The 20,650-nt window shown below is 43.2% G+C and overlaps 2 protein-coding genes across 5 annotated transcripts in view; both read left to right on the forward strand.

Moving 5' to 3' along the window:
* LOC129406488 (leucine-rich repeat-containing protein 37A3-like) overlaps positions 1-20,650 on the forward strand; it is a 131,490-nt gene that overhangs the window by 47,380 nt on the left and 63,460 nt on the right. For 2 of the 4 annotated variants that reach the window (XM_055144447.1, XM_055144448.1), the window contains 3 exons: positions 41-112; positions 1,126-1,200; positions 2,827-2,936. In XM_055144447.1, coding sequence (XP_055000422.1) covers positions 69-112; positions 1,126-1,200; positions 2,827-2,936 — 229 coding nt within the window. In that variant the 5' untranslated portion in view covers positions 41-68. Of the gene's footprint in view, positions 1-40; positions 113-1,125; positions 1,201-2,826; positions 2,937-17,424; positions 17,511-20,650 lie in introns of those variants that run through there. The other 2 variants (XM_055144449.1, XM_055144452.1) reach the window with 2 other exon arrangements.
* On the forward strand, positions 8,226-9,273 carry LOC129406489 (leucine-rich repeat-containing protein 37A2-like). Its single transcript, XM_055144454.1, has one exon. The coding sequence runs from the start codon at positions 8,645-8,647 to the stop codon at positions 8,963-8,965; it is 321 nt and encodes a 106-aa protein (XP_055000429.1). The 5' UTR covers positions 8,226-8,644; the 3' UTR covers positions 8,966-9,273.

A 20,650-nucleotide genomic window follows, 5' to 3' on the forward strand; every position in this document is an offset into this window, starting at 1 on the left:
TGATTATGCAGATAATTTTCATTTTATTGTACTTTTTTAGAATTCTCAGTCATAATCCTCGAACAACTATGGAAGATTCATATCTTTTTCAATTGCCAGCATTAAAATATCTGTAAGTATTGTAATAGTTTGTAGCTCATATGATTTTTGGTATAACTTGTGGTCTTTATTTTTCTCCATTTTTGTCAAAGATTAAGTGTCTTGCATTGAATTTAAAAGTTATCATTTCAATTTTAACACTGGATTGTTGAAATGAGATTTCTTGTCAAAGGAAAAGATTAAAAAAGAATGTACACGGGTAACAGCCAACAGAGCAAAAGAGCAATGTTGAGTACATATAGATAAGAACATACAGATGCATGTAGAAGTATTATTTATTCCAGAAAGTAACAAGTAATAATGTAAACATTATTTTAAAAAAGAAAGTAAAGAAAAGAGGACCGGATAGGTCAGTGGTTGGAACCCATGCACTGCGTGCTAGAGGCCTGGATTCAATCTCTGGCACCATATGTGTTCCCTGGAGTCCTACTCAGAGCAACCCACAAGTACAGCACCCAACATATCTCCCAAGTACTGCCAGATGTGGCCAAAATCCAAGGCCACCCCCAGCTCACATGAAAAAGAAACATTAAAAGAAGTAGATGCAATTTAGAATGAGAAGTCTAAATTGACAAGAGAAGGAAGGACAAGTGAAGGGAGGTAGGAAGGGAGGGAGGGAGCAAGGGAAGGAGGGAACAAGGGAAGGAAGGAAGGAAGGAAGGAAGGAAGGAAGGAAGGAAGGAAGGAAGGAAGGAAGGAAGGAAGGAAGGAAGGAAGGAAGGAAGGAAGGAAGGAAGGAAGGAAGGAAGGAAGGAAGGAAGGAAGGAAGGAAGGAAGGAAGGAAGGAAGGAAGGAAGGAAGGAAGGAAGGAAGGAAAGAAATTTATTTAGTCTACCAAATTGTAATTAATTTGGTGACAAAGAAATCTCTTATCAGTAAGAGCTCTCTGGAATTATGGTCTAGAGTAAACCATTGACCTGACTTTACAGCAAGGCCAGAATCAAAGTTATGCCTCTTTAATCTCATCTATGTAACTCTAGAGCTTCTGTATTTGGATTCACATCATGCTTGTGCTTTCTCCCTCAGAGACATGGGAGCAACACAAGTGTCACTTGGACCAGTCCAAAACATCCTCATGATGACTCTTGAATTGGAAAAACTGTAAGTTGATTTTTCTGACATTTATTTTCACTTCGTTTTTTAAGGCTTTTTATTTTTGTTTCTCTCTCTCTCATTTTTAATGTAAGAGTACTGCTATTTATTCAGCCATTAAGCTAATACAACATGGCATGAACTCCACATTACTATTTTTTATTCAGAATGTTAATTTAATTTATTTTTTAATTTTTTTGAATCACCGTGAAATACAGTCACAAAGCTTTCCTTGTTGAGTGTCAGTCATACAATGATAGGATACCCAACCCTCCACCAGTGCACATCTTCCACCACCAGTGTTCCCAGGATCCACCTTCTCATCCCACCAGACAATCTTCCCCATACTCTCTTTTGTAATGCTTGTTATAAATAGTATAAGATGTCATACGGCCACAAGAGCGGCTGTGTGCTCCTGGAATTCTAAAAGTTTAGACAATTAGGGTGTGGAGAAACCTCTGCAGAGAACTTCTCAGTTAAGAGATTATTTTGTGTGTCTCTGGATCGTGGCCCTTGTTTTCATCTTTTCCAGAGAAATGACTATTGGCATATGCCCTGCAGAGTATGCCCGCTTGGCCGTAGGGTGCCTCACGACCAGCCCTAATTGCAGCTTTTGATCTCTTTTGAGATTTATGGGTCTCTGAAATATGGCCAGTAAATGAGCTTGTATAACTGAGCAAGACGTGCTTTGTGGGTGTGGTTCCAACATACCAAACTTTTGGCTGTTTAGTTTCTTGGTAAACTTGCCCTAAGTTGTTGGAGTTCGGCCACAGGTACATCAGCAATTTCGGGTTATCAGGAAGCCAGAAGGCTCCATCTGGCTGCTGCTGCACTCGCCTCACAGGTATAGATTGACATTCTGGTGGCACCATACCCCTTCTTGTTTGTTTTTCTTAAGCTATGTTTAATTGAGATGTAATTTTATTTTTAAAAAATATATTTTTTAAAAAATTCTTTTATTGAATCACCATGTGGAAAGTTACAAAGCTTTCAGATATAAGTCTCAGTTATCCAATGCTCAAACACCCATCCCTTCACCAGCGCACTAAAAAATATTTTTAAAATGAGATAGTCAAGAATCATTTTTGGTGTCTCATGGATGCTGCGATCAAACCCAGGTCGACCGTGTTCAAAGCAAATGCCAGACCTGCGATACTATAATATTACTCTAGTCCCTGTTTTTTCAAAGTCTGGAAAAGTGATTTCAGATTTCCCCAGGTGATAACTGGAATTTTTATCATTATGTGGGAGCTGGAGAGATAGAATAGTGATTACGTATTTGCCTTGCATGTGGCTAACCCTTGTTCAGTCTTTGGCACTGTCTGTAGTTCTCTGAGGCCTGCAAGGAATCGTTCTTGAGCCAAGAGCCGAGAGCAACCCCTGAGCACCACCAGATATGACTAAAGAACAAAACTCAATTTTCTGAGAGCTGAAGTGATAGAAGAGGAGTTCAGGTACAAGCTTTGCATGTACCACCTCCCAGTTGGGTTCCCACCACCACCGAGTTCGAGCAGCACCTCATTCCTGGTTCTCAGGAACATTTTGAATAGCTGCACAATGGCTTTGGCTGCCTCTTCTACCTATTTAAAGTAACCCCTTTACTCTGCACTTAATTCTCTGTGTTTCCATTCCTAGGATATTACCTAGGCATCTCACCTGCTGCCTCTGCCAATTTAAGAATAAAATAGACTCTGTCTGCAAAGTAGTCAAACTACATTGTGAATGTACCAGCAGCACACACTGCGGTGAGTCTGAATTGCCTGCTAATAGCTTTTTAATTTATGTTTCATTTTAATTTTAATCACTGATGGTCCATTTTAAACTGATTATGCAGTTGCATTATTTTTATTAGAGTTCAACTCCCTATATTTCTAAGAACTATTTCCCTTGGTAAAAGTCAGAATCTCAGTTACATCATTACCTTAGCAGTCTATGCATGACCTGAGACATCAGAGGATTGGAAGAAAAGGATGGAAGAAGGGAAGGGAGCTAACGATAATGGTCACAAATGAGGGCCACACTCTGGGCAAGGTACTGGTCCTCCAGATGAGAGCTCAGCCACAGAATGCAGATCTCAAGTTCCCTTTTCTTCACAGGACAGGTGTAGGTATTTTATTGCATGTGTTTTTGTAATTTTATAGGCAAGTACAAGTCATACTGTCTTATGAAAGTTTTGCTTAGAGCCTGAGAATTTCTGGTTTTCTAAGCAGAGGTTGCCACTCAATCCTTCTAATGATGGATGGGCTCGTGGATTCTTAGACCATCCTCACCTTTGGGCCTACTTTGAATTTTAACCCTTCCATCTACAAAGCACTCAGGTGCTCTTCAGTATCTTTCCACATAGTAAGTTTACTGACCTTAGCTTGATAACTTCCAAAATGTGCTTTCAGGGGCCCAGGAAAGTAGATCAATAGGTTGTACCACATGCTTTTCATGTGGGAGGTGGGGGTTCAACCCCCCACAAAACAGTTTCCCAAGCACTGCTGGGAGTATCCCTTGGGCACCGCTGAGTGTGGCACATTCACGAGTGCCCACGCACTCACGCGAGCACACACACACATACACACACACCCCACCCATAAAAGTGTTTTCACGCTGGAATATTATGAATCAGATTCGCTATCAGCAATTGGGCACATCAAATCACTTTGCTTCTTACACAAAGATAGTGTTATTTTCAAAATAAACTTTTCGCAATCTACCACTCTCTTCTCAGACTCTCTTCTGCATTCTGTGGCTGAGCTCTCATCTGGAGGACCAGCACCTTGCCTAGAGTGTGGCCCTCATTTGTGACCATTATCGTTAGCTCCCTTCCCTTCTTCCATCCTTTTCTTCTGTTCCTCTGATGTCTCAGGTCATGCATAGACTGCTAAGGTAATGATGTAACTGAGATTCTGACTTTTACCAAGGGAAATAGTTCTTAGAAATATAGGGAGTTGAACTCTACCACTCTCTTCTCAGAGGTGGGCATAAGAAATATTTACGAATCACCTTTCATAAGATGAACATCAAACCTGGGGATTTGTTGGGGGTGGCAGGGAGAAGAGGGAGAAGAGTCAGACTGGAGGTGCTGTAAGGACCATGGTGTCTCGGCACTTCAGCGGTGGTCCAGGTGAAGTTTACTTTGTACGTGGAAACCAATAGCATTGATTCTATTAAAACCATGTTACTCCAACTGCAATAATGTTTTAGAGAATAACTAAACCAAATAATAAAAATTCAGAATAAAATACTAATAACATTTTTTTAGGTGAGGAAAAGCAAAACTAAAAGTGTTAAATGTGCCTAATGCCTAGGTCTTGTGATCACAGTCTTGGATTCTCTGCAAGTCCATGCTTCTTCCTCACTTCCCTTAACTCCCCCTCTAAACTTCACTCCACCAAAAGCACTTTGAATTCTTCAGTAAAGGCTGGTTGGAGAGATAGTCTAGTAGCTATGACACTTGCCTTCCATACAGCAGACCTGGATTTGATCCCTAGCATTCCAGACGATCCTAATTACTAGCAGCAGTGATCCCTTAGCACAGAGAGAGAAGTAACCCCTGAACATTTCTGGATTTGGCCCCACTGTCCCCCCAAGAGAAACCCAACTGCACAATGTTATACTTGACCTTGACGCAGTCAGAAACTTTGTATGGTTCCCTAAGTAGAGATGAAAATAGTAGGAAGTAGGTGAAGTTAAAATACACATCTAATAAGAGTTGTTTTCCCCCAATTTGGGGAGCTCAAATATTATTTCAGGAGCCAGAGAGATAGTACAGTGGGTAGGGGACTTGCCTTGCACACAGAAGACCTGGGTTCCATTGCCGGCATCCTATACAGTTTCCCAAGCACCACCAGAAGTGATTTCCTGAGCACGGAACCTGGAGTAACCCCTGAGCATTACCAAGTGTCACCCCCAAACAAAACAAAACAAATCATTTTCTAGATTTTCTCAACATTGCACATTGACATATACTCTGGCAAATCCATTAACATATCCTTAGACATCTTCCCAGATTCAACAATATGAGACTAAGGGCTAGTAAGCAAAGGAATTAGTGGATAGTGGAGGAAGGGTGCATTCAGATAAGGACCTGATTTCTGGAGGAATTTCTTTGTTGGCTGTGATGGTAATAAGAATATTAGCACACGAAAGAGGTAAAGAGAAAGAGCCCTCTCTCCTCATGTGGGCAGGACAGGATAAAGGTATGGGAGTATAACAAGTCATAGTTGAGGGTCTAGAGAGATGATATAATGGAGAAGGTGCTTGCATTTTTCTTTTTATGCTTTTTTGGGTCACACTTTGGCGATGCACATGGGTTACTCCTGGCTCTGGCTGTGTTCAGGGAACAATATGGGATGCTGGGAATCGAACCCGGATTGGCTACATGCAAGGCAAACAACCTATCTACTGTGCTATTGCTCCAGCCCCAGGGTGCTTCCTTTCATGCAGTCAACCTGAGTTTCATTCCAGATTCCCATGTGGTCCCCCAGGCACCACCCAGAATAATTTCTGAGAGCAGCACTGTAGCACTGTAGCACTGTTGTCCGTTGTTCATCGATTTGCTCGAGCGGGCACCAGTAATGTCTCCATTGTGAGCCTTGTTGTTATTGTTTTAGGCATACCAAATAGCCACGGGGAGCTTGCCAGGCTCTGCCATGTGGGTGGGATACTTTGGTAGCTTGTCAGGCTCTCCGAGAGGAATGGAGGAATCGAACCCGGGTCAGCCAGGTGGAAGACAAATGCCCTACCTGCTGTTCTTATCGCTCCAGCCTGGTGGCCATAATTAGCAAAAAAAGATTTGTTGATTAGTTTTTAATTTGCTTTTGGGAGAAACACGCATTAATGCTCAGAGATTACTCCTGGCTCTGCACTCAGGAATTACTTCTGCTGGTGTTCAGGGAACATGTGGGATTCCAGGGATCAAATCTGGGTTGGACACATGCAAGGTGAATGCTCTACCTTCTGTACTCTCTCTCTAGCCCGGCATTTATCTACTTTCATAAGGTGGTTCTAGATTACTTAAAAAGTATGCTATCAACAATTATGCAAACAAGTATAAGTAATAGACACATGTAAAATTTAATTAAAGTAAAAATTTAGCCATTATAAAAATGTTTTCTCTTGGGCTGGAGATAGTAAAGCGGGTAAGGTGATTGCCTTGCATGTAACTAACCCGGATTCAATCCCCAGCATCTCAAATGGCCCCCCAAACACTATCATGAGTGATTTCAGAGTGCAAAACCAGAAGTAACCCCTAGGCATTGCTAGGTAGCCCCCCAAAAAAAAACCTCAATTATTTTTCAAGTGTAGTTTATATTTGGATGAATTCTGAGCACCAAGTATAAACTTTATCATGTATCTTTTTACCTATTTGAGTAGTACACCTTGTTATGATCAAGAGCAGGATAGCTTTATTAAACTTTTGTTAGACATGTGATAATTGTGAGCCATAAGAAAACTAACTAAAAAATGATTATTTTTGTAGTCCATTAAACCATTCAAAGTTCTTGAGCTTAGCTACTCTAGCTCGGTGTTGAATTATCTAATAACTCCATTATTATATCTGTAAACTTTATTAAATGGTTTCTCTGATAAACCTGAAGAAGATCCAAATACGTGTGATTTGTTTGAAATACCAGGAACTAATCTCATTGCTCTCCCTGTGACACATTATATAAAGTTTTCAAATGTTAATAGTGATTAATGGTATTAATATTTCTTCAATTAGCTTATAAGTTATAAGATAGATTCTAACATGGACTTTAGGGTTAAATTGTGTTACTAAAAGAGTTAAAACTGTCAGCATAAAGAATAAATTATTAAATTAGTTCAATGTTTAACTCTATATAAACCAATAAGCATTGAGAGCAGGTAGACATTAAAAAAGGTATTTCTTAACAAAAAATGTAGACTTTAAAACAGAATTTGGAACTTGCTCAGTTTTAATCTTCAATTTTATCTATCTAAAACTCCTCCTTAATCATAAAGGAAGGTCATTTATCTCTAAGATGCATGTTATTTAAGTCATCTGTTCTTCAATTCTGTGTGCTGTGGCTGAATCACAGACCCAAAGTTAGTTAGTTTTTAATGATCTGAAATACTTTCAGATTCACAGTATACAGTTGGAAACAGATCATGTTGAATTCAAGAATTCTGAGAGCAGAACCAAGAACAACCCCTAAGCATGGCTGGGAATGGCCAAAAAATAAAACAGAAGTCAGTTGATCTGTAAAGAGTCTAACTGAACAGCAAATATTTGTCATGAATACTGGGTACTTGGTCCTTGGGGACCAGTGGAATAATCATATTATTATTGTTTGAGTGTTTGCTTGTTTGGGGGCATACTCAGAGGTAGTCAAAGTTTACTTCTGACTTTGTGTTCAGGAATCAGTCCTGGTAAGGCTAGAGGGACAGTATGGGTGCTGGGGAACAGACTCAGGTTGGCTGCGTACAAGATAAATACTTTATCTGCTCTTCTGTCACTCTGCCCCCCAGTGGGATAATCCTAAATACATGCACTAAACTTCATGCCCTATTTATTCTGAATAAATAGTGATGATCACTTTGTTTCTCCTTCTGTTCTTGCCAATCACAGGTGTAAACTTAAGGCTTCCCTGTGCCCCCCTCCCCCAATATCGCTCTTGTTTCCTGATTACTAATTTACTTGTCTGGAATTTATGTCTGTGCTCCCAAAATTATCCCCAGTTACCTTTCTTGATCAAAAGCAAGCTCTTTTTTTGATAGAGGAGGAAGAGTCCATAAGTACCACGAAAAGGGAGTTCATGAAGGTTTTACAGACTCGAAAGAAGAATACCAGCACCGAGCTGACCATTGAACCGGAGGAGGCCTCAGCATAGAGAAACAGCCTGTTCGTTCTCATGAATGAGCAGCTAGACTTAGGGAACATTGCCTGAAAGAGAAGGCTCAGGAGTCGGCCCCAAGAGAACCAAAAGAGCTTCCCTTGGCGGAACACCCAGGAAATGGGTGGGAAACTCCTTCAATGCGGAGTCCTCCTCCATCCAGGAGCACGGGGCGGTGGTGTCCACCACCTGGAGCAGTTCTCCATGGGCAGCCAGCCCGTCTGCTGCCACTTCAAAAATCCCAGCCAACGCAAAAAACAAACCCAAAGACTTGAAAAACACGCTCCTCGGTTTGGAAGACGCAGACGCTCGAGTTCGGAACATGAAGTTTCCCAGCCCCGTGTCACACACTGGAAAAAATTACCGTTTTCATAAGTCTTACTCTCGGCTTTGCCCAGAATGCCCAGAGCCAGAGTGAGTACAGAGACGAAGGAATCAGCACCCGAGAGGCCGGTGCGAGTCGCCAAGCGGCCTCCTTTCGCTGCGGTGAGAACCTCATCAAGTCCCCGCCAAGAGAGGAGTCTCTGTCTTGGAGAGGTCAGGACGAACCTTGGCTCCAGTCCTTTCAACCTTCACACTCACCTGCAGGAAAGAAGACTGCAGAAAGCATGCGTGCTGCAAATGGGGCCAACACCAGAGGCATCGCGCTGCCAGAGAAAACCGTCGGTAGCAAAGGCACCGCCCATGAGAAGGACGCCGGGATGCCCGGCAACCTCGTGCCGGCTGTCAAGCAGTCCAGCGAGACGCAGTGGGAATATCACAACGTGGCCACCGACATCGTCTCTGCCTCACAGAAACCACACCCCGGAGACCAACTGGACATGCAACTCATCCAGCAGCTGTGGTCCCTCATCCCCAACAGTGACGTGAGGAAGCTCATTGCTCACGGGATCCGGACTCTGAAATGGACCGCTCTGAGCCCCAGGTGAGGCTGGCGTGTGCCAAGCTCCTCTCCGGAACCGGCCTCCTGATGAAGCGTCTCAGTGAGCAGCAGGAAGTAAAGGTTCCCGAGGCAGAATGGGATACAGACCAGTGGAAGACTGAGAACTACATCAGTGAGAGAAGGAAGACCAGGGTGAGCAGAACAGCCAGAGGCAAGTGAAGTGAGAATAGATCTTTCTTTCTTTCTTTCTTTCTTTCTTTCTTTCTTTCTTTCTTTCTTTCTTTCTTTCTTTCTTTCTTTCTTTCTTTCTTTCTTTCTTTCTTTCTTTCTTTCTTTCTTTCTTTCTTTCTTTCTTTCTTTCTTTCTGTGTAAAACTAAAGCTCGTCGTGGAGCGAGTGCACTTGCACCCTCCGGGCGGCTCTGTCTCACTGCCCACGTTCGGTGCCCTGGAACCACAGTGTGTACACTGGATTGGGACAGCCAGTGGTCAAGGAAAGGCGAAGGAACAACGAAGACCATGCTGGTTCCTGATTAGTTACCGTTTATTCAATCTTTAATCTTCCATCTCCCGCACTCCCAGCTCCGGCCTCTCTCTGGATCTACCGCCACCTCCTTCTCTAGTCTCTCCTCCCTTGTCCCTCTCTGGGAACCCCTTTTACTCAACCCCGCACTTCCAAAGGGTGCAATACATTGAAGTCACCAAAGGCACCAAAAGATCTTACAGGAAGAACATTGAGGCAACATTATTCTCTTGTAAATGCAGGCCATTAATCTAGCCCCCCCCCCCAAAGAAGATACAAAACCAAAATGGAAGCCTTCCTTGGGCTGAAAGCACTCCGATTTACATCCCAAAGACATCCCAAAGACTGGGCTAGGCTGCCACAGGAAATCTACATGTCAATTACAAACTGGACAGCACCTGAAATTTACATCCCAAAGACTAGGCTGGGCCAGAGCCTGGAATCTACAATGTCACGTCAGGCCTGGCTAGCACCTAAGATCTGCATGTCAAAGACCAGCTAGGCTTCTTGTGAAAAAAGGGAAACTGCCTCTGAAATTATCTCCAGAAGGCAGCTTTTCAGGAAAAATATTCCAACACTTTCTTTCTTTCTTTCTTTCTTTCTTTCTTTCTTTCTTTCTTTCTTTCTTTCTTTCTTTCTTTCTTTCTTTCTTTCTTTCTTTCTTTCTTTCTTTCTTAAATTTTTTATTGAATCACCATGTGGAAAGTTACAAAGTTCTCAGGTTTATGTCTCAGTTATACAATACTCAAACACCCATCCCTTCACCCGTGCCCATATTCTACCACCAAAGACCCCAGTATACCTCCCACCCCCCCGCCCCCCGCCCCCATCTCTGCCTGCTTAGTTGATAAATTTCACTTCATTTTCACTTTACCTTGATTACATTCCATATTTCAACACAACATTCAGTATTGTTGGAGTTTTCACCCAAGAAAGACAGCCCTACTGCCAATGCAGCATTTGATAATTAGTTTTCCATTGCTGAGACTGGACAGATGTGGGGTCCCCCCTGCAGGCATCATCCTGTCCCGCAGGGAGGACCCTTCGTGGGGCTAAGGAGGGGACGTAACCGAATGAACAGACGCAGAGCCAGAAGGAGGAGGAGGAGAGAGAGAGAGAGTGTATTCACAGCAGTTACAATACTTATACCTCTTGGTGGGGGGGGGGCGGTATGCATGCTTGGACCCCCATAGGAACAATAGTAAAATGCAGATCAGGCATGGGCGTTGGGCAGATCAGGCATGGGCGTTGGCTAGTGAGAGAGGAATGGCGAACTAATAAGATCGGTAAGGTCAGCAGTGGTGACCTTGTTACAGGAATCCCAAGTAAGCCTCCACTTGACTAGAGGATAAGAGCCGGGCTTGTAAAATGGCTCCCTATAGAGAGATATGAAGTCCCATTGTTTCAAGTACATAGAATTTTTCCCCCCTCCTTCCTGCGCCACCAAGTTTGTGCCTGCTTAATGAATAGTCCTCATATTATGGCTGACACCACGCCACCCGACGAGAAAAAAGGATATTTCCAGTTCTCAGCCGGCGTGGGGCTATGGCTTAGTTTAGTCTAGAGACATGGTTGCAAGAAGTTTCTGGAACCGGAAGTAGTCTAGTTAGGCTCTGGATTCTGGTTGATCAGCAGCATCGCAGCCACACAAAAGTGTGGCCACCCGGGTCGAGTCTCGGCGGAGCATGCACTGGTATGGGCCTGAGACTTCCCAAGCATCCCGCTGTTCCAAGTATATAGTTGTTTTTTTTTTCCCCCTCCCATTCCCGCGCCTCTAAGTTTGTGCCTGCTTAATAGACTTCATAATATGGTGGACACCACACCGCGTTTCTCCCAGAAAAGGGAAAAGAATCGAGAAAGAAGGATATTTCCTCACCTCGGCCGGTATGGGGCTTTGGCTTAGTTCACAGTCTAAAGAAATAGCTGCTACTTTGATTACCTTCAATACTTCAACAACAAACTCAGTACTATTGATTGGAGTTTCCCCCTACAGTAAGACCTGCTAAAAAGGAACCTTTTCACGTTGCTGACAATCAAGAGATATTAGGTCACGTGGTTGCAACAGCAGCCTCGAGGTTTTGGATTTCTATATGAAGTCCAGGGAAAATTCTTTTGGTAATTGCATCACTGCAATCTTTTACTTCCCTTTTGTGGTGCTCACATGATGGAGGAGGCTGGAGAGAAGAACCATGCCCCGCTGGAGGCGCATGGGCCAGTAGCTCCGATCACACAATTTGGAGGCATTTTGGGAGCGCTGCTCGTGTCCAAAGTAGTTCAGTTGCCTCCGGGGTCGAGCTCCTGCGGTGGCAGAAAGGAACGTACCTACATGGCCCTGTGCTTAAATATCGGCACAGGGCAGATCTGGAAATCCTGCCCCCTCGGCTTTCCCGGGCTTCCCGTGGGTACCTGCATACTCTAAAAACTGGCAGTTGCCTCGCTGCGTTCAATAAGAAAGAGTTGAGAGAGAAAAGACCGTACCCCGCTGGAGGCACATGGGCCAGTAGCTCCAATCACACAGTTTGGAGGCATTTTGGGGGCGCTGCTTGTGTCCAAAGTAGTTCAGTTGCCTCCGGGGTCAAGCTCGTGCGGCGGCAGACTCTTTCTTTCTTTCTTTCTTTCTTTCTTTCTTTCTTTCTTTCTTTCTTTCTTTCTTTCTTTCTTTCTTTCTTTCTTTCTTTCTTTCTTCATTCCTTTCTCTTTCTTTCTTTCCTTTTTTCTTTCTTCCTTTCTCTTTCTTTCCTTCTTTCTTTCTTTTTTTTTTTAAAAAATAATAACCACTTTATTATGCTTGATTTTAGATATCAAAATTACTAGAGGACAAATACACAAACAATACAAATGTATCAGTATACAAGGCAATTTGAATGGAATTACAAAACTACCTGTATTAACAATGGTGTAATGGATGACTAAAACAGTATAATTAAAGTCATAAACAATCTATGCAAATATACTTTGCTACGCACTATAATTTTAACCAAATAATCTTCTAAAGCTATTTTGAACCAGAGAGATAGCTCAACGAGCTAGAGTGAATTCTTTGTATGTAGGAGGCCCAGGTTCTATCTCCAGCCCCAAGGACCCCCCACCCAAAACAGTACCTATAGTGAGTCCAAGTGCAAAGCAGAGAGTAGCCTTTAAATGACATCGGGATTGATGTCTTACCACTCCCATGATCTCAGTTGAAACAATGATAATTGATATTTATCAAGAAACCATGATATTTCATTCAATAATTAAAGTGATTTTCATGCTCCCTCTCTTTTTGAGATAACTCCTCATGAGAAAACTGCAGAACAAACAGGTTGAATTCTCAGGATCACCAGAAGATTTCATATGTAAAACTAAATGCTCTCTTTTGAGGAAAGTCTTGAAATTGTTACCAGAAAGTCAGAAGGACATTTTAAAACCAAGGTCTGGGCTACAGAGATAGCTCAAGGAGATTGGGTGTCATGTTTAATGTCCCTAGTTACAGTCAGGTACCACATGGTTTGTTGAGCATCATTGGGAAAGACTCAATGGCTCTTAGCACCCAGCCATGCAGCATTGAGTTGTCCAGGTGGGCACCAAATTGTTAGAACCATACTGCTTACTAAGTATCCCTGTGAGTTCACCTAGGTTCTGAACATTGCAGGGAAGCCTCTGAACCCTCCAGAAGGTAAGGCCTGTTTGTTTGAAACAAAATGATTGAAATTCAGGATATATAAATTCAGGGAGAAATTTAAAAGGTGCCCCAAGTCAGATGTTTATGTTTTTATTGGTTTTGGTGTTTTGTTGCAGTTTTGGTCTTTGGGTCCCACCCAGCTATGCTCAGGGCTTACTCCTGGCTTTGCGCTGACCTTCCTTCTTTCTTTCTTCCTTTCTCTCCTTCTTTCGTTCTTTCCTTCTTTCTTTCTTCCTTCCTTCCCTTCTTTCTTTCTCTTTCTTTCTTTCTTCCTTTCTTTCTTCCTTTCTCTTTCTTTCTTTCCTTTCTTTCTTCCTTTCTCTCTTTCTTTCTCTCTCCTTTCTTTCTTTCTTCCTTTCTCTCTTTCTCTCTCTTTCTTTCTCTCTCTCTTTCTTTCTTTCTTCCTTTCTTTCTTCCTTCCTCTTTCTTTCCTTTCTTTCTTCCTATCTCTCTTTCTCTCTTTCTTTCTCTCTCTTTCTTTCTTTCTTCCTTTCTTTATTCCTTTCTATTTCTTTCTTTCATTCTTTCTTTCTTCCTTTCTGTCTTTCTTTCTCTCTCTTTTCTTTCTTTCTTTCCTTCTTTCTTTCTTCCTTTCTCTCTTTCTCTCTCTTTCTTTCTCTCTTTCTTCCTTTCTTCCTTTCTTTCTTCCTTCCTCTTTCTTTCTTTCCTTCTTTCTTTCTTCCTATCTCTCTTTCTCTCTTTCTTTCTCTCTCTTTCTTTCTTCCTTTCTCTTTCTTTCTTTCCTTCTTTCTTTCTTCCTTTCTCTCTTTCTTTCTCTCTCTTTTCTTTCTTTCTTTCCTTCTTTCTTTCTTCCTTTCTCTCTTTCTCTCTCTTTCTTTCTCTCTTTCTTCCTTTCTTCCTTTCTTTCTTCCTTCCTCTTTCTTTCCTTCTTTCTTTCTTCCTATCTCTCTTTCTCTCTTTCTTTCTCTCTCTTTCTTTCTTCCTTTCTCTTTCTTTCTTTCCTTCTTTCTTTCTTCCTTTCTCTCTTTCTTTCTCTCTCTTTTCTTTCTTTCTTTCCTTCTTTCTTTCTTCCTTTCTCTCTTTCTCTCTCTTTCTTTCTCTCTTTCTTTCTTCCTTTCTTCCTTTCTTTCTTCCTTCCTCTTTCTTTCTTTCCTTCTTTCTTTCTTCCTATCTCTCTTTCTCTCTTTCTTTCTCTCTCTTTCTTTCTTTCTTCCTTTCTTTTTTCATTTTTCTTTCTTTCTTTCTTTCTTTCTTTCTCTCTTTCTCTCTTTTTCTTTCTTTCTTTCTTTCTCTCTTTCTCTCTTTTTCTTTCTTTCTTTCTTTCTTTCTTTCTTTCTTTCTTTCTTTCTTTCTTTCTCTCTCTCTTTCTTTCTTTCATGAAGAGGCCTATGCTGAGTGAATAGAACAGCCAGAGGCAAATGAAGTGAAAACAGATTTCTTTCTTTCTTTCTTTCTTTCTTTCTTTCTTTCTTTCTTTCTTTCTTTCTTTCTTTCTTTCTTTCTTTCTTTCTTTCTTTTATTCTTTCATTCCTTTCTTTCTTTCTCTTTCTTTCTTTCCTTTTTTCTTTCTTCCTTTCTCTCTTTCTTTCTCTTTCTTTCTTTACTTCTTTCTTTCTTCCCTTCTTTCTTTCTTCCTTTCTTCCTTCCTTTCTTTCTTCCTTTCTCTCTTTCTTCTTTCTCTCTTTCTTCCTTTCATGGAGAGGCTCATGCTGAGTGAAATAAGTCAGAAGGACAGACATAGAATGATTGGGCTCATTTATGGGACGTAAAAAAAAGTAAAAACATAGTATGAGATTAACACCCAAGGACAGTTAGCAACAAGGGCCAGGATGAATGGTCCGTGGTTGGAAGCCTGCCTCAAGGGCTGGGAGAGAGGGCAGCTGGGATAGAGAAGGGATCACGATAACAATGATAGTTGGAAGGGATCACTCTGGATGGGAGATGTGTGCTGAAAGTGGGTAAGGGATGAAACATGATGACACTGGTGGAGGGAGGGGTGTTCTAGCATTGTACGGCTGAAATTGGTTCACAATCAGGAAAGCTTTGAAACTCTATCTCACAGTGACCTGGCTCAGGGGTTTCCGGGCTCTCAGGCCATGCCATGAAAGAGCACAAGCAGGAAGACCACAATCTCCTTCCTGACTCTCCCTCTCTTGCTCGCTCTCTTTTTTCATGGCCACACAACTTTTTTTTTAATTCAGAAAGTTCACTGTCATCCCGTTGCTCATCGATTTGTTTGAGCGGGCACCAGTAACGTCTCTCATTGAGAGACTTATTGTTACTGTTTTTGGCATATCCAATACGCACGGGTAGCTTGCCAGGTTCTGCCCTGCTGGCTCCATACTCTCAGTAGCTTGCCGGGCTCTCGGAGGGGGCGGAGGAATCGAACACGGGTTGGCCTCGTGAAAGGCGAAAGCCCAACCACTGTGCTATCACTCCAGCCCCAGAATGTTAGGTTACCATATTATTTTATTATTACTTCCCTGCTTTTAATTGATTCACCGTGAGATAGTTACAAAGCTTTCATGTTTGACCTTCGGTCATATAATCATCAAACACCCATCCGTTCACTAATGCACATTTTCCACCATCAAAATCCCCAGTATTCCCCCCAAACCCCATTCCAACCCCTCCCCTGCCTGGTGGTAAACAATTTCCCCCATACTCTCTCTCTACTTTGGTTACATCCGATATTTAGACACCAGTCCCACCCATGACTCAAACCTGCCAGAAAGACAATGCTAGAATTTCATGGCATTCCTATACACAAATAACGAGAGGAGAAAAAAGTGATATGAAAAAGGCAACCCCGGGGCTGGAGCGATAGCACAGCGGGTAGGGCATTTGCCTTGCACGTGGCCAACCCGGGTTTGATTCCCAGCATCCCATATGGTCCCCTGAGCCCGCCAGGAGTAATTTCTGAGTGCAAGCCAGGAGTAACCCCTGTGCATCGCCAGGTGTGACCCAAAAAAGCAAAAAAGAAAAAGAAAAAGGCAACCTCATTCACAATCATGCCTCAGAAAATCAAATACCTTGGAATCAGCTTAACTAAGGAGGTAAAGGAACTGTACAAAGAAAACTACAAAACACTATTTCAAAAATAAAAGAGAACACAAGTAAATGGAAACACATCTCCTGTTCATGGATTCGGAGAATTAACAATGTCGAAATGGCAGTGCTCCCCAAAGTATTATACAGATTCAGTGCGATCCCTATATGGGTACCTGTCCCAAGAGTGCACTCGCCCCTCGGCGAGCTTTAGTTTTTTTACAGGTACCCATGTCATTCTTCAAAGACATGAATCAAACACTCCTGAAATTCATATGGAACAACAAGCACCACAAATAGCTAAAGCAATTCTCCAGAAGAAGAAGATGGGAGAGGGCATCACCTTCCCAAACTTCAAACTGTACTTCAAAGCAGTAATAATTAAAACAGCATGGTATTGGGACAAAAGTAGACCCGCAGACCAGTGGAATAGGATTGAACATCCTTACACATACCCTCAAATATATGAGCATATAATCTATGATAACAGCAAGAAATGAGAAGTAGAGAAAGGAAAGTCTCCTTAACAAATGATGCTGGCAAAACTGGACAACCACATGCCAAACAATGGGTTCAGACCTCTACTTAACACCATGCACAAAAATCACATCAAAGTGGATTAAAGAGCTCAACATCAGACCCGAATCCATAAGGTACATTGAGGAAAAGGTCGGCAAAACCCTCTACGACATTGAAGCCAAAGGTATGTTCAAGAACGAAATGCCATTGACCAAACAAATGGAAACAGAGATGAACAAATGGGACTATCTTAAGCTACTAAGTTTCTGTACCTCAAAGAAACCGTGACCAGAATACAAAGACAGTCTACAGAATGGGAATCCAGTTTAATTCCAGGTTTAACCTTTTTCATTTGTTTGTTTTAGTTAGGGGGCACACACAGAGGTGCTCAGGGCCTACTCCCAGCTCAGTGCTCAGGGGTGGCTCCTGGAGCTGCTTGGAGTTGAGGACTCGGAGGTACCATCTGCTGCCAGAGATGAAATCTCATCTCCCAAGCATGTACCATGTGCCCCAGACTGTTAAACTCTCCCTCTGGTCCCTCTGTTTAGTCTCTTGAGTACTACCACATTCTGAAAAACTAAAAGGTACTGTATGTTTTTCCACCTCTTCGCCACCAATTTTGATTGTCTGCCTCTTTCATTGCTGCCAGCCTCCTGGTGAAAAGGGACAGCTTGACCTGGTTTGGTGTGTTTTTTCTTTTTGTTTTTAACTTAACTTTTTTTTTTATTTTATTTTCCCTTACCTTATATAGACACTGTGGCTTACAAAATTGTTCATGATGATTTGTTACAGACATTCAATTCCACCATCACTGCACCTTCCCACCACAAATGATCTCCAGTTTTTCCAATCATCCCTTCAGCCTATCCCCAAAGCAGGTACTCAGTAAATTATTTTATATTGCTTCTTATAATTTGCTAAAAGAATACTGAAAAAAATATTTCCTCAGAAGAAAATTAGTGAAGATTGTGTATCTCACCCTGGAGCTATTTTTTTTAGTTATTTTTAGTTTTGGGTGTTTTTTTTGTTTTTTGTTTTTGCCTTTTGGGCCACACTTGGCGATGGACAGGGGTTACTTCTGGCTCTACACTCAGGAATTTCTGCTGTTGGTGCTCAGGGGACCATATGGGATGCTGGGACTTGAACCTGGGTTGGTCGCGTACAAAGAAAATTCCCTACCTGCTGTGCTATCATTCCAGCCCCTTACCCTGTAGCTATTAAGCAATTGTACAAGACATTGCTAAGATGTTGTTATAGGGTATGCTTTCTATGTTGGTACTTTCCTAATCAAGACTGGATGCCTTCTACTTTACATCCCACCCAGTCTGGTGTGCTACTCCTGGCTAATCAGTGTTTTATAGTTTGAGGTGTCACGTGGCTGCAATGCCCCTGTGCATTCCAGTAAGTCCAAAGTTTTCAAGGGTGTGATAGAGGTGGAGTGAAATTTTTAACTGCTCATCTAGCCAAGGCATGCGATTCAGTGCCCGGGCATAAGAATGAGGTCCTTTTGTGCCAGAGACCACCAGTGTGACAGTGATCCTTAAGGGTCTCCAGAGCTATACCTAGTGATGCTTAGAGTCACATGGTGCCCAGCTTCAAATCCAGGCCTGGTATGCACCACGGCCCCTAAACTTGGTCTTTATCATTTGCCACATAAATGTTTTCAGTTTATTTCAGTTTTGGGACCATACCCGGTGGCACTTAGGGCTTACTCCTGGCTCTGTGCTCAGGGGTCACTGCTGACTGAACACCGGAGACCATATATGGTGCTGGGGATCGAACCCAGGCTGTTCATATGCAAGGCAAATGGCTTACCCCCGTCCCATAGCTCCATGAAAAGTTTTGAGTTTTGATGTAGTCCAGTGACTATTTCCTTTTGTCACTTTGGGTTTGAGTGTTTGTAATTAAGATCCTAATTTCCAGGTGTAAGGTCATGAAAATTTATTTCTGTGCTTTTTCTCGGGAACGTGATTATTTGCTTTGGACTAGTTGTATAGGGAGACGACTCTTGGCTCTCTGTTTGGGGGTCACCCTGGCGATGCTGAGGGGAACCTGCCATGCTGGGGATCAAACTGGGCTTCCCTTGTACAACTCATGCATTCAGTCTTCTGGGCAGCCCTCTGGCCCACCGCTTCATAGTTACGGAGTTAGCTCTTATTTTTAGATCCATGAGCCGCTTGAGCTCCCTTCTATGTCTGTTGTAAAAAGGCCCTGCGTCCGCTTACCCCTGCCCAGTCACTGAAGTCTGTTTTTCCTGCCTCTTCCTCGCCCCCTTAAGATTTCTCTGTATTTACAGTTCCCTTATTTTTGTGTACACCTCAGTAATATTTACATAGGGCATATACTCTGTGGCTACTTTCTGTATCCAATTCTGGAACATTTGTAGCCCACGACAACAGTGGTTTCCCAACCCGGGGTCTGTGGATAGGTGCCAACCTGTCCTGCCAGAAGGTTTCTGCCACTTTGTGACAAGTGATGGCCACTTTCCATGTGGCAAACTAGAGGCACGATTTTCACTTTGTAATGTTAGACTTTAAAATGAATCCACAAAGTGACATTATAAATAATGCCTTTTGTTCCTGCCTTGTTGGTCTGCAAAAGATCACGCCCCTTTTCGCTGGTTCCACAGAAAAGGGTTGAAAACCACTGGCCCCCTGCCTTGGTTGTAACTGCCGGGCTTTGGACTATGTGCAGGACAGCTGTCGGCCCACCAATGTGACAAGGTCGAAGAACGCTGCTCTCGAAGGTTCCCTCCCCCACACAGAAAACACACTCTGACTGATCCCTTTTCCCCAGATGGCAGCACACAGAGTCTACTGTTTATGCCTGACATCTTCGGCTGAGTGAAATGACCGGGATCCACCTGTAAATACAGCAGGAGGCTGCGCTTGTCAGTTTTCCCTCTGTGCAGTAGTATCTATCCCCTAGGAATACTCTAGCCAAATGTATTATCCATTCTTTCCTTAACAGGCAGTTGGATTATTTCCAGGGTTAGGTTATTATGAAGAAAGCTTCAGAGGTGGACATTGGTTGTTGTTCTGTTGACACAGCCAGGTGTGTGGTCTGGGACTGAGGATTGGGTCCCCACATCCAACATGCCAAGCATGCGCTCCAGCCCTTTCGACTCTCTCCCCAGCCCAGCTTTTGTGTTTTGTCATAGTGGCCATCCACGTGGGGCTGGGGCTGATAGTGCCTGAAGTCCCCATGCATTGCTGCTCATCCTGACTCTGCAGACCTGATGCTCTGGCACCAAGAGGTGTGGTACTTGACCCTGACGAGACAGGCCTGGAGGTGTTTGAGTCCGCGAGAACTCCTCCTGACTGTGCATGGGAGAGCACACGAGTTGGCCATGGAACACCCGCCTTGCACATGCCAGCCCTATGCTCCACTGCTGAGCCCTACCCTGGCCAAGTCTAAAACCTGAGAGCCACTGGTTTTTGCTTCTTTACCAAAAAGAAGATGGTGGCTGGAGAGAGAGTGCAGCCGGTAGCCAGTCCAGAAACTAGCTGGAGGCACTGGGATGGGGGAAGCCCAGCACAGGCCCTGTTGGGAAAGTTCTTAGAGCCACTCCCTCCCTGCCCCCATTCGTTTTCCTTGGGGAGTTGTGCCAGTGACTCTGGCAGGTTTTTTCAAAGGCTGTGCTGTGAATGGACCCCAGTGGCCACCCAGATTGACATGCTGTCCCCGTCACCAGCGAGGAAGCACCTGTGGGTCTGAGGGTGGAAGCCCAGAAGGCTTAGTGCTGAGGCTCCCCAGTGCCTGACTGAACAGAAGGGATGAGGAAGTGGTGAGGAGGGAAGATGAACTAAGACTCGGGGAGATGGGCAGCATACTGAAGATGTGGCGACAGAGGAAGGAGCAGTGGGCAGGAACTGCCAGTGCCTAGCGAGCTTCGACTCATAGGGCCTGGGATTTTCTGGTTCTTTCTTGGAAACAGTGTGGAGCAACCCTGGGTTGGTTGCAGTAAGAGACCCACTTAAGCTAGAGGAGGGAGAGCACGAGGAGTCTTTTTTTACAA

Source organism: Sorex araneus, chromosome 7 (assembly GCF_027595985.1).
Source record: "Sorex araneus isolate mSorAra2 chromosome 7, mSorAra2.pri, whole genome shotgun sequence".
Taxonomy (NCBI): Eukaryota; Metazoa; Chordata; class Mammalia; order Eulipotyphla; family Soricidae; genus Sorex; species Sorex araneus.